At 40.0% G+C, this 12,770-nt stretch overlaps 2 protein-coding genes across 2 annotated transcripts; both read left to right on the top strand.

Moving 5' to 3' along the window:
* The first annotated feature begins 2,252 nt into the window (after positions 1-2,252).
* LOC114134280 (Krueppel-like factor 11) lies at positions 2,253-6,716 on the top strand. Its single transcript, XM_028000768.1, has 4 exons — positions 2,253-2,429; positions 3,093-3,398; positions 4,687-5,623; positions 6,219-6,716. Exons 1-4 carry the CDS (start codon positions 2,415-2,417, stop codon positions 6,518-6,520), a joined length of 1,560 nt encoding a protein of 519 aa, XP_027856569.1. The 5' UTR covers positions 2,253-2,414; the 3' UTR covers positions 6,521-6,716.
* Positions 6,717-7,854: 1,138 nt separating this feature from the next.
* On the top strand, positions 7,855-12,338 carry dnaaf2 (dynein axonemal assembly factor 2). The gene is made up of 2 exons (XM_028000767.1): positions 7,855-11,131; positions 11,781-12,338. The coding sequence occupies exons 1-2, from the start codon at positions 9,491-9,493 to the stop codon at positions 12,144-12,146; spliced, it is 2,007 nt and encodes a 668-aa protein (XP_027856568.1). The 5' UTR covers positions 7,855-9,490; the 3' UTR covers positions 12,147-12,338.
* The last annotated feature ends 432 nt before the right edge of the window (positions 12,339-12,770 follow it).

Below are 12,770 nucleotides of genomic sequence, written 5' to 3'. Positions count from 1 at the left end.
AGGTCCTGGAGTTCCTGAACTGGGGGTGTGGACCAGATGGGGGAGGTGTCCACGCAGAGGCCCACATTAGGGCCGGTGTAACCTTTCCTCCAGATTCCCCGGCTCGTCTTAATGGCCTGCCCCACTTATATGACAAACAGACTGCTGTACTCAGTCCCAACTTCTTGTCATTCCTCTGAGCTAGCTGGTTTTCTCCGTAGCTCCTCCCTCAACTGCTCACTAACAGCTGGCACTGAAACCGTCCTCAATGCTAACTGAGGTCATGCTTATGTGAGTCATACCTGGGTATGGCCTTCCTTCGTATCCCGGCGCTGCCAGAGCTGGGAAAACACACCCACTGAACTCCCCTTTTTTGTTGCAGGCAAGCTGCTAACAAAACAACAGGTCAACAACAAAACGGACACGAGAAGCAATCGGGTTTCTCTCTGAAAAATAACAAAAACAGCACAAGTCTGCGCTCATAAAGTCCACACAAGGGTTGTTGAGCTCTTTGTTACGTTCAGATACAGACGTTATTTTCTTTAGTTACACATGAAGAGTTCATTTTGGATGTACAATGATTCATTTTCCACCAGTTTGGCATTTTAAGGAACATATGACCAGGGCCTGATTTACAGGCTTTTGGCTCCTGGAGCCAGTGTTGGTGCCCTCTCCACTGCAGAAAAATAACTCTACTGATACAAATTACAATACATTAATAGTCCTCAAAGAACAGGTACAAGCCAGGTTTAATATGTTCCCTGAGCATCCTTAAAAAATTACAATATCTTCATAATTTTCAAATAAGTTAGTATTGTTTGTATTTGGAAAATTTGGGGTTGATGTCGATATCCGATGCTGTTATGGCCGATAAACGATATTTACCAATATTGTATATATTATATTTTAAATATTTATCTGCTATTTCTTTGTTGGACTGATACCTGCATGTTTAAAAAAAATGACTAATATTGCCCGATACCGCCTTTAGTATCAATATATCATGCATATATTGTAATATTGTGGGATTTTGTATTGAAATAATCAATAGAGAAAAACATATATATGAATAATAGTATGCGATGCCATATTTGTATATGTACCCATGATTGAGCTATACTTACACTATGAGAACAGGACAGACAAAGGATTTACACTAAAGAAATTATTAAAAGAAAGAAAAATTATGACAAGAAATTATTAAAATTATGACAGAAACGAGAAACAAAACATTAATTATGTTTTTATGTTTTCTGCACAAAACAAAAGATGTGTGTCGTCTCAAACCCTCAACATATGTATCCCATTTTTATTCTAACAGAAATTAAAAACAATGTAAAATATTAAGATTGTACAGTTTGTAACGTACATGCTTCAACAATATCTCATATGTGGTGGTGCAATTAACTGCAAACCAGCTGATTTCCTGCTTTTCGCTGTTACAGAGCTGCACAAACATCAAAACGTGACAGAAACCCGCGCTTTGCTTGCTGTCAGTGTTGCGTTCAAGGGCAATTTGAAAGTTTAAGAATCTCTTTCATAACAACACTTTCAATAGATCTTTTGGTAACAAGGGAAAGTCATGTTCAAGTTATATGTGTTTTAAATATTTATTTAAACAAATTGCATGTATTTTTTACATTTTCTTATTTATTTATGTACTCGTTTATTTTGTCATTTAGTTATTTATTTATCTGTTGTCAATTTTGACAAAATTCCTAAGGACATATTGGCAGCTAGTGGCCAAATAAACTTTAGGTTGGTTTGGATCATTTATTTTCCTCATTCCTTATCCATATCTTCCTTTTGAAATAAAATCATTATTTCAAAACCTATATCCTAAGTTAGTCAGGTAATGTTTGACTGAAAGCAAAATTTGTTTTTCACCTTTACAGAGTGAAAAATCTTTAAGGGTGCAAATACTTGTTCACAGCTCTGAAAATAGTTCAGCTAAATTAATAAACTTCGCCTGAGAATTAAACTAATTCATTTCCAGACTTATTCCAACTGTCCTCAAACGCAGCATGGACCGGGCCGACCTTTCGCCCACTTCAGCGACTGCCAGTTCACTGGGTTCACCCTGACACTGCTGACTCTGTGGCCACGCCCACCAACGGCCACGCACCCTATTTCCTCCAACCGTCCAGCGAGCACGCACTGCTCACGCGCCCTCCGCTCTCCCATTGGTCAGGGCGCCGCACTCGCTGTGCGGCGATTGGCTGAGTGTTGCCACCCTTGAGTACGTGTTGTGAGTTTTGTTTTTCTGTCCCTGCCCATGTTTTACACACACGGCTCAGCTGAGAGGAAAAAAGAGAGACGATCTGAAGTCCATCCTGGACCAGGCTGAAGCTCCTTTTGTTCCACACTGGCATCAACAAAATTAACGGGACATTTTTTCTCTGTTTGCTTCAGAGGCGTCAGGAAATATTAATGACATGGACTTACAGGAGGTGAGATCATTTTAAAAATCTTTGTTTATTTTGTTTTCCAAACAGTCACATAATGTTCTCTTGCTTACTCCCTGCTATTAAACCATTGTCAGGAGCTAATTTACACACATTGTCAAAGTTTTTAATTATATATTTTTATACTGATCATAGTTGAAATATGTATTTATTTAAGAAACTTTTTTTCAGTCTTTAATACAAAATGTATTATTTCATGAATTCAAAAAATAAAAATAAAAAAACAACCAGAAGGCAGTCTGATCAAAGTGGGTGGTGACTCAGTAAGATAATTAGTGTTTTATGATAAATGATAAGACAAAGTTGTTTCACTGCCAACCCTACTTCCTGATGCGAACCGCTTTATGGGGATTTCACATGGCTGATCTGGCAGCACGTCACTGTTGGGTCTATATTTGGGAAGGGGAGGCGTCCTGGCTTCAATCCAGAGGGAGTGCATGCAGGGTTAGGGTGTAGTCACCAACAACCCCCCTCTCTCCCACAGTGGTAGCATCATTCAGTTTGGCCCCGGGAAATTCAGCCATACTGAGCAGATACAGCTGCTCTATTTTATAGTACAAGACTCAGTTTCCTTTAGTCAGTCATAACTCAACCACCATGGCATATTAGTGGGTTAAAAACACAGCTTTGTTTCTTTGTTCCTCCTAGGCTGTACATATGGATCAGTGTGGGCCGTGCCTGAAGAGAAGAAGGCACGACAGCGAACAATCTGTCTCCAGTGGAACCAGCAGCTGTTCTTCTGCTTTGGAGTACACGGATCTGGAGGCGGCTGAAGCTCTGGTGTGTATGAGCTCCTGGGGTCAACCAGTGTTCCTCGGTGGCGGCGGCGGCGGCGGCAACAAGCTGAACACCTGCAAGCCCCGGCCCCTCACTCCGGCTTCTGATTCCTGCGACTCCCTCCTGCCACTGGAGCTCCAGGAATCCCCAAGGGACTTTGTGTCCCTCTCCTCTCTGGTAAGAGCTGGTCAAACAGTGCGATGCAAACCCATAAAATCACAGTTCAGTTACATCAGTTATGCACCTGGATATTTTATGTGATACTTACAGTGTTGCAAAAAAGTACAAAGCTCCTTGATTTTTGGTTTTTGTCATGCCTAAGCAACTTGAAAAAGTACAAGAAACACTTTACAAACATATTTTATTTATGAAGTTCAAGAAAAAAAACTTAAAATAGGGGTGGGCAATATGGACTTAAAGTTTTATTGCAATATTTTGTGGTACTATTTTGATATTGATAAAAGTGACAGTAAGAACTATTTATAACTTCTTTTTGAGGTAATTGTATGGCAATCAAAGACCCACAAACACAATTACTGCTGTTGAAAAACATTCCCATTTGTAATACTCTTCTTTAGGACAAAAAAGTGTCATTTGTACTTTTCAAATGTATTGGTATTCATTGATTTTTGCATTTAACAAGCAGTAGAGAAACTGACAATAATTTAGGTTTTTTAAACATCATTAATTGGAATTTATTGCAAAAATCATAAATCTAAATTCTTATCATAATAAAAATGTAGCACAATAAATGAGAAACAATACAATAAATGCACAGTCCTATCTTCAAGCCATCCAGGGAAAATTTTCATGAAGTAAAAACTCTAGAAACACTTACATTGGACCTGCCTGACAGCAGTAAATTGGCTACAAAATCTCTGTTCTTTCCACATTTTGGGACTCCAGTTAATGATGGTGATGGAAAAAAATACTGTGCAGTGGTGAACCCTCCCAGAAGTGGTCGGCCTACCAAAATTACGACTCATCCAGGGTAGTACTCCTGATTTAATAACTAAATTAAACCCATGGGAGAGTTCTAAGAACACAAAGCTCTCTTACGTTTTTGCAGAAAACTTCTTTTTTGGGAAAATATTCTGTGCAATGCCAGGTGGAAGGTGAAAACTAGATCTGTTGTTTGGAAAATCATCATGCATACTCTGGATGCACCACATGGTATTGCGGTGTATTGGGCTGTTTTGTTGCTTCATGACTGTGAAACTATAAATTCTCATCCGAATTTGGGTTAAGCACCAAGAAAATGACCCAGCAAGTCCACGTCTGAGTGGTTAAAAAGAATAAAAATCAAAATAGTCTCCTTTAATTGGTGTGGCATTAGCTTAAATAGGGTCTTCAAACTCTAATCACCTTTAGTTTTTCTATCTTTGTCTGATAGTCCAGCGAAACCAATTGTATTATGTTTCTGTGAAGTGTTTTTATAGCATTATCCTTCCTCATTTCTTTCCAGTGCATGACACCTCCCCACAGCCCCAGCTTTGTTGAGACCTCTTCAAGCGGCACGGTCCAGTCTTCCCCGACACCCACCGTGTCCACGGCATTCTCTGGACCTGCGCTCCATCAACCCAACCTGGCCCACACTCCTGAAAGGACCCTGTCCCTGCCTGCTCCGCTGCACCCCTGCAGAGCCATGGCGACCAGCGTCATCAGGCACACTGCGGACACAGACCTGTGCCAGCAGCGCCACATTCCAGTCACCTCCATTTCACAGAAAACTGCGAGCACAGTGACTGCAACAGGAACAATAGTGTGCATGCAGCAGCAACAGGAATGCATCACAAACACACCTCAGTCTCCTCCTGCAGCAGCAACAACACAGCACCCTCTCAGTCTCTCTAAACCTTCCTTGGACATTGTCTCCACCTCCACAGTCAACACCCAACCACAAAACCCACCCACAGGCCCCCCAGCCATCCTCTCTCCTACTTCAGTGACCAGTCCACAAATCATCTGCCAGATGTTTCCCATCTGCAGCCAATCGGGAATAATCTCAGCGTTCATCCCCAGTCCAGGTCAGACCTCCGGTACTGGAATTCGGACTGCCACAACACCCATCCTCCCCCACCCCACGTCGACCAACAGCCCCTCCCTCCAGCAGCCCCTTATTGTGGGCTCAGCAGTGCCACAGGCCACGGTAATGTTGGTCCTCCCTCATTCCTCGGTCCCCCAGGCCCCTCAGGGCCAACAGACTGTCATGACCCTGGGCAACACCAAACTGCTACCTCTAGCCCCAGCCCCCTTGTACATGCCGGCTGGGCCCTGCAGCAACACGGCAGCCACAAAAATAGACTTTTCTCGCAGGAGAAACTATATCTGCAGCTTTACAGGTTGCAGAAAAACTTACTTCAAGAGCTCACACCTCAAGGCTCATTTACGGACGCACACAGGTGAGGCCCTTTCTTGATTGGTGGCTGGCATAAGCTGCGTTTCCATTACAAATGTGCGCAAAACTTTGTTGATATTCCAGCAAAGTCGAAAAAACACAATTTCTCCATTTTTTTATTTTTCCATTAAATAAGAAACACAATTGATATAACACGTGAATACATTTGTTCCCCCTATAAGTTGTTTAAAAATATACCAGGCCATCATCCTGTTGTCTTCTTCATCTTATCTGCCAGTAGTAACATCTGGTTATTGATCTCATGATCAATAACCAGATGTTCATGTGAAAAAAAGTGTCTCCTTTTGTTTTCGATACAGCTAAAACACCACCAAACTCTAATGCTAAAACTTTTTTTTTATTATTTGAAAACAAGAATTATTTTTTTAAATTGCCTTATTTCCATTAAGCAAGTTTGTTTTTATAATTCCAATTTGCACAACTTTATTGTTATGGAAACATAGCTTGTGTGTCGGGGTATTTCATAAAGAACCAAGATTGAGTTCATTGCCCTATATTAGAATCGACGTGTTGAGTTTTGATGACAACATCATGACTCATTTGTTTTTCCCGACTGTCCTTCTGTTTCCCTCCCGAAGGTGAGAAACCATTCAGCTGCAGCTGGGACGGGTGTGATAAGAGGTTTGCCCGCTCCGATGAGCTGTCCCGACATCGGCGCACGCACACCGGCGAGAAGAAATTCGTCTGTCCGGTGTGCGATCGGCGATTCATGCGCAGCGACCACCTGACCAAACATGCTCGCCGTCACATGACCACAAAGAAAATCCCCTCCTGGCAGGCGGATGTTCGCAATCTGAGCAAAATGGCTGCAGACAAAACTCCTCCCTCTAAAGCTGCCATTGGCATGCTGAGCATGCTAGTACCTGCCAGCTCCAAGTAGACACTGAACAAATGCGATCTTTTTCAGTCTGTGTATACTTTGGTATGTGGATGCTCTCATTGGAAACAAGTAATGAAAACCAAGTAATATTTTGATTTCAAAGTATTAAATTGAATCATGAGCCATTCTGCCTTTTTTGAGGTCAAAAACAGGCGAGTTGACCAATTAGTTTGATATACTTTCATGTCTAAAATTTTTTTTTAAATCACTTGACCCATTTTTATATCCTAGTCCAGAAGGTACTGGCCCAATTAGGCATAGCTCTGACCACTAGGTGGCAGAAAAGTGCTTCTAGTAAGATCCTCAGTATGTGTGAAACATGCATCAACTGGCATTATTGGGATAGGAAGTGGTTTGAGGCCAAATCGCAAAAGTAATCTACATGGAGTTAAGTTTTTTTTTTGTGCTCAAATTTGTTACAAGTTAGCATTATTTCTCCCCACAGATATTTAGTTCCACATCTCACCAAAATTGCTAATCCAGAGAAACAGGATTACATGCATATGTGTAAGACCTATATCAGCCTACTTCAACAGGCTGACCCGTACCATATATGGGCATTGATGTCACAGGATGAGGCACACTCTAAAATACTCAACCCTTACCATATATGGGCAGTGATGTCACAGGGTGAATCGTGTCAGAATATGAGAAAAATGTTTCTTTCAGATAGTTTTTGACTACAAAATCAGAAAAAATGGCTTTATTTCAATTGAATATATTTTAAAATACTTTTTAAAATTATTGCTGGTTTCTGATAAGAAAATCAATTTACCTAAAATAATATGCATGGACCTTTCTCACTCCTGAGACACCAGAGGGTCAAAGTGAGCAGCAAACATGGCTGCTTGCGTTTTACCTATAAAAGACTGAACATGCACTGGACTCTTCCTTCTCTACTGCTCATTTTGTACATGGATTTTCTCTAAAAGATACTTAGTTTACTTTTTTTTATTATTGATAATTTGTATGCATCCTTGCCAAAGCTTTTGTATTGACTCAGTTGTTGATGTTTCATTTTGTCCACCTCTCCTACAAGACATTATCTTTGTCGTAATACTGATGTCAGTGTGAATATATTGAGTATAAAATGCATTTTTTTGTCTTATTTGAGGGGTAAAACATGACAAAAAGTGTACATTTGAAAGCTAATCACGAATACTTTGACTCTACGTCAAATATATCTGCCCACCTAACTTTTCATATTATTTAATATCATGTTTGTAATTAAAAAAAAACACTTAAATGAGCTTTATTTTTGTGTTATTTCTGAGTGGAAACGAGGCGTAGTCAGCAGCGTTTTCCAGCCGAATGATTCAGAAACAGACTGAGTGGTGTCAGCCCACATCCTCTGTGTGTCACACTGCCTCCTTCTTTACCACGGCCTTTTTTGGTCAGCTGAGCCTCACTCATGTTCTTCCAAATGAGCTTACTACCCCGTGGGTAGCTTCCTGTTGGCCTAAACTGATTTCTGTGCGAGTGTGTTGTAAAAGCTCTGCAAGCAGTTCTGTCGGGAACATTGTGTTCTCCTGATTATCTCCGGGCCAGAATGGTTGAGTCAGAACAGACTGACGAGAAGTTTGCTTTTTATTAACCAATCTTTTGGGACTTTTTGGTTCAGTCTGGAGGAAAGAAGGGGATGAAGCTGCTATTTGAGTTTAAAAGACTCAAGCTTTATTAAATCGAGACATTTTTTCACATTTTAGCCACACAAACTGGTAGAATTTAAACACTATCCTTTCGTGAGACTTTATAATTATTAAGTATTGACAGATTTTTTTCACATTTTTTATGAATGCTATTATAAGCAACATACAATCATGTAATGTGTGACTTTTTAACCCCGTAACACCAGTTTGATGTTTCAAGGAAAAGAACATTTTATTTTTCTGGACCTTTAGACATTCAGCATTGATTCTGATCCAAAAAAAGTCATTTTAAGTGTTTTTGTAATGAAAAGAACAAAAAGTAAGGAACACAGACCACTCAATTCATTTTAAAAGGCAGATTGTAAGAGTTTGAAAAAAAAAAAAGATAGATACATTTAAACTAAATACACAAGCTGGTCAAATTTGATTCCGTTTGAATAAACACAGCTAAAATTATGCAAAAAGAAAGTTAAAAACACACCAAACAAACGTTCCCAGGGTCCCAGTAGAGATAAGATACAACAAAACTAGGATGGCTTCAGATAAACGTCAGATCTTCCTTTGTTTCCGTGTTTCTAACGCACATTTATCAGCAGTCGAACCACAAACGTTAACGGCATCTTCCTCCAATCACACCCTGGGAAATATGGACTGCTGGGGGCACGACCAATCAGCGCTCTTCCCTGCAACCCCGCCCACCTGCCTCACTGACCGACTTACTTACTGGCCGAATGCCACAAGAAGTGTGATCCACAGCGACACCTGCTGCTCTGAGCCAGTCATCACTATCGAAGAAAATGTAAGACGTGATTGATGAAAATTAATTTAAAAAAATAAATAAATGAATAAATAACCAACCATTACAGTAAATTTGGTATTTACTGTTATTAATTTGATTAAACAACAGAAAAAAAACACTTTTTCCCCCTCAGTGGCCCTAAACCTCTTCCGTAATTAATGGACACATTTATTTAATTTTTTTCTAAGGCTTAAACTTTTGATTAACTGTTTATTTGAGCTGAATAAACGGACTTAAAGAACTGGTTAGTGTAGCTGTTAAGACCTGCTTCAACTAAAAATGCCTCGTACAATATGGCGGCGACGTTGACGTACGACCCGGACGTTCTTTGCCCTCCCTTCGACTCCGTGTTACCATGGTGACATCAACAACACTAACGCCCGTTTTCTAAGGACTTCTACTGGGCCTGAAACGACAGCAACCCGCTTTCATAGATTGTGTCAGTTGGTGTGTTTAAACTGAGGTAATTTTTCAGCACATTTAAAGTTTATTCCAACTGGTCTGTTTCTCGAAATATTCAAAATGGACATCAGCGATAAACTCGAAGAGCTAAACTTGTCGACGGAGGAGATGGGCAGATTTACCAAAGCCTTTAAAGACTGTAAATTTAGGGAGATGTTCTGCGAATACGTCCAAGAACTATCCGAACCTGAAAACAGGAAAAAGTACGAAGAGGAAATCCGACAGTTGGAGCAGCAGAGAGGAAACAATGTGGATTTCATCCAGCCGACACCGTTCAGGGTGATCAGAACGAGCGGAGCTGGAAAACAGAAATGCTTCATCAACATATGTACCAATGATAAAATCCAAAAACCTGAAGTAAAGATTGGAGTGTCAGATGATGGCCGCAGGGGGCAGTATTGGACTCTGCCTTACAGTCTTTATCCTGGGAGGACAGAGAAAGACCCTAAAGGCAACACATTCATGATATATGATGTGATTTTCCACCCTGACACGCTGCACATGGCCTCTAAAAACAAACCATTCATGGATATGGTGAATGACACAGCAATTGGTGGAGTTCAAAAAGCATATAAAGTCAAGCTAGACAAAAACAGCGTGAGAGAAATGAAGACGAAATACAAAGGTACCCCTCAGACATGTATCATCCGAAGACCCATACCTGGATTCAGTGCCGAGAATCTCAACTCTCCCCTGCCATTGTTAGAGGTTCCTGAGCCACGGATGAAGTCTGAAGAGTCACTTACATTAACAAACAGCAGAGATGTTCAGCAACAAATCCAATCACAGAACAACCAGGAGCCAGAAAAGCCAAAATACACAGTAAAATATCGATCTAAGGTTGATTTACAGGACTTCAGATGTTCTAGAGACTCCGTCCAGAGCCCCAGGCCTAAGGAGATTGTGATTACTATTGACCTGCCTCTTCTGAAGTCAGCTAGAGACACAAACCTTGAAGTAATGGAGAAAACTCTGATGCTTGAGTCCAAACAACCTGCCTACAGGCTACGTCTGCCTTTAGCCTACCCTGTGGATGAAGACCAAGGAGAAGCCAAGTTCAATAAATACACAGGACAGCTCTCCATCACCCTGCCGGTCCGTCCACCTGATGAATCTCTTCATCAATCTGTTGGATCTTGTCCTTTGGTGAGCGATCTTCAAGGAGAAGATGAGGTTGAAGAAGAGAAAGGGATTTGTGAAAAGACCGAGCAAGAGGTTCATAGAGATGAACAGAAAGAAAGAAATCAGATCGAAAATGGTGTTGAAGAACAGAAGAGTGGAGGAGAAGAGGAAAAGTGTCAGGAAATAAAAAGAAAGCATGAAAAAGAGGAAGAGAAGCCAGAAACAGAGCTCCCAAACTGGGATTTGGACAAACAGCAACAAAGATTACAAATGAGCAAGGAAGAGAATGATGAGGAAGGTGGACTAATGACGATGAATGAAAACCAGAACCAAGATTCTGAGGAAGGATCATCTCTGGATAAATATTACTATCAGAAAGGAGACTATCCAGAAGTTTATTCACGAGAAACTTCAGCTGCCTCTCCTGTAACGGAAAACCAGGATGCTTTAATGTCTGATGAACAGATTAGCTCCTCAGAAGAGGAAAAAGAAGCTAAACTGACCTCAAGTCTAGAGTCTACATCTAAAACAGCAACTTCAGAACTCCAGGAGGCAAAAAATGCACAGGAAAATATGCAGGTAGGAACCATCTTTGGTCAACAATTCTCAAACGTTGTGCCACACTGGCATTTTAAAGCACTGTCAGAAAGTTTTCCGTTGGTTTGTAGTAGATGCTGCGTTTTTGGTTGAAGCATGAAGTTTAAGTTGGAAAAAGTAAGTTAAATAAAGTTGGAAAACATGAATAAGTGTCACCAATTCTGTCTTTAAAAACCAATATGGCCACCTGGCATAGGAAAACTACTGCAACAAAAACAGTACAGGCATGTCAGGCAGCTATTATTATCTCATCACTTTTACAAAATTCAGAAATATACATTGTTATTAGCTAGCAATTAACCAGGCCACTAAACATATGTAGTACTGTGAAAAATGTACTTGCACTTTTGCAGATTGTTTTTGATCATCAAATATCATACAAAGTGTAGTTTTCAAATAACGATTTCCTTTATTAAGAGGGAAATCCGCTACAACCTGGCACTATTTGAATAAAATTTAAATAATTTGGGGCAATTAATTTGCAAGAGAGTCTATAAAGTTTACACACTCAAAAGAACTCAAAAAAAGACATATTTACAAAATTATATCAGGACTCCAATTATGTAAAGTCAAGTAGGAGCAACAAAAAGTAACGTCAACTTTGTTTCTCCTCTTCTTTTTTATGCATCAGACTGGAGAAGAGGCTTCACTCCAGCAGCTTCCACCCATTGAGGAGCCCCAGATTTCTCCTGAAGTGCCTTTCCCACCAACTGAGACCGCTCAAAGCCAGAGCAGAGTCATTATTTCAGGGGAGAAAATGGAGTCCTGCCAGGTGTTTGCCACAGACGCAGCAGAGAAAGGAAGAGAAACAGATGAAGATGACCTGCCAGCACATCAAGTTCTCCAAACATTGGAGCAAAACAACAAGCCAGCAGCAGACGCAGCAGCCTGGCCACTGAGGGAGATCGGTGCTGATGGAAAAGAGACGCTGATCACTGATCACTCCACGTCTGCAGGTTTCAATTTCCACAACAAACTTATTTACGAGCTGGACTGATAAGTCCAGCTCGTAAAGCTGTGTTAAAGCTGTGTTTTTAAAAAGAATGATGATGTTTAACGTTGTTTTTTATTTCCTATTATACTGCAGATGTTTTCAAAGATATGCAATTGTACTGTGAGATTTTAATAGTTTTCTCCCAAAGTTAATAAACTAATACCAATTCAATAATAAATATTCATAAGAAAACTGTGTCTGAATATGTCAGTTCTAAATGTTGTTATTCTGTGAATAATAATTACACAATCATAAAAACAACTGGAACATATCGTATCAAAAATCCTAACTTGCACATTTTTCTGTACAAAATTATTTCTTATTCACCAAAGAAGTTCAAGCTTGGAACAAGTCACTGCTACCATGCAGATAAAGTGAACTTTAAAAACTTTTAAGTTTTTAAAGTTATTTAAAAACTTTACATCACGTCATATTCCTGTTTGTATCGGTCCTAACAGGTGATCCTGATCAAATTAGACCTGAAAGGATCCTTGATCAAAATTAGATATTTAATTTAAATAAAAAATACTTTTTGAATGAGAGAGGCAAATTAAATGTAAATTATGTTAAGAATTTTTTTTTTTACACAGGATCTCCTGTAGAGGTCAGTATTTCAGCGGTTCTGAA

This window comes from Xiphophorus couchianus, chromosome 19 (genome assembly GCF_001444195.1).
Source record: "Xiphophorus couchianus chromosome 19, X_couchianus-1.0, whole genome shotgun sequence".
In the NCBI taxonomy this organism is placed as follows: Eukaryota; Metazoa; Chordata; class Actinopteri; order Cyprinodontiformes; family Poeciliidae; genus Xiphophorus; species Xiphophorus couchianus.
This window is presented reverse-complemented; position numbering and strand designations above follow the sequence as displayed.

Bases quoted from the DNA above. Each gene is read 5' to 3' on its own strand.
- LOC114134280 (XM_028000768.1), top strand. The intron at 3,399-4,686 runs GTAAGAGCTGGT...ATTTCTTTCCAG, and splicing joins TTGTGTCCCTCTCCTCTCTG to TGCATGACACCTCCCCACAG. The intron at 5,624-6,218 runs GTGAGGCCCTTT...TCCCTCCCGAAG, and splicing joins TCATTTACGGACGCACACAG to GTGAGAAACCATTCAGCTGC.
- dnaaf2 (XM_028000767.1), top strand. From the start codon at position 9,491: ATGGACATCAGCGATAAACTCGAAGAGCTAAACTTGTCGACGGAGGAG. The intron at 11,132-11,780 runs GTAGGAACCATC...TTTATGCATCAG, and splicing joins ATGCACAGGAAAATATGCAG to ACTGGAGAAGAGGCTTCACT.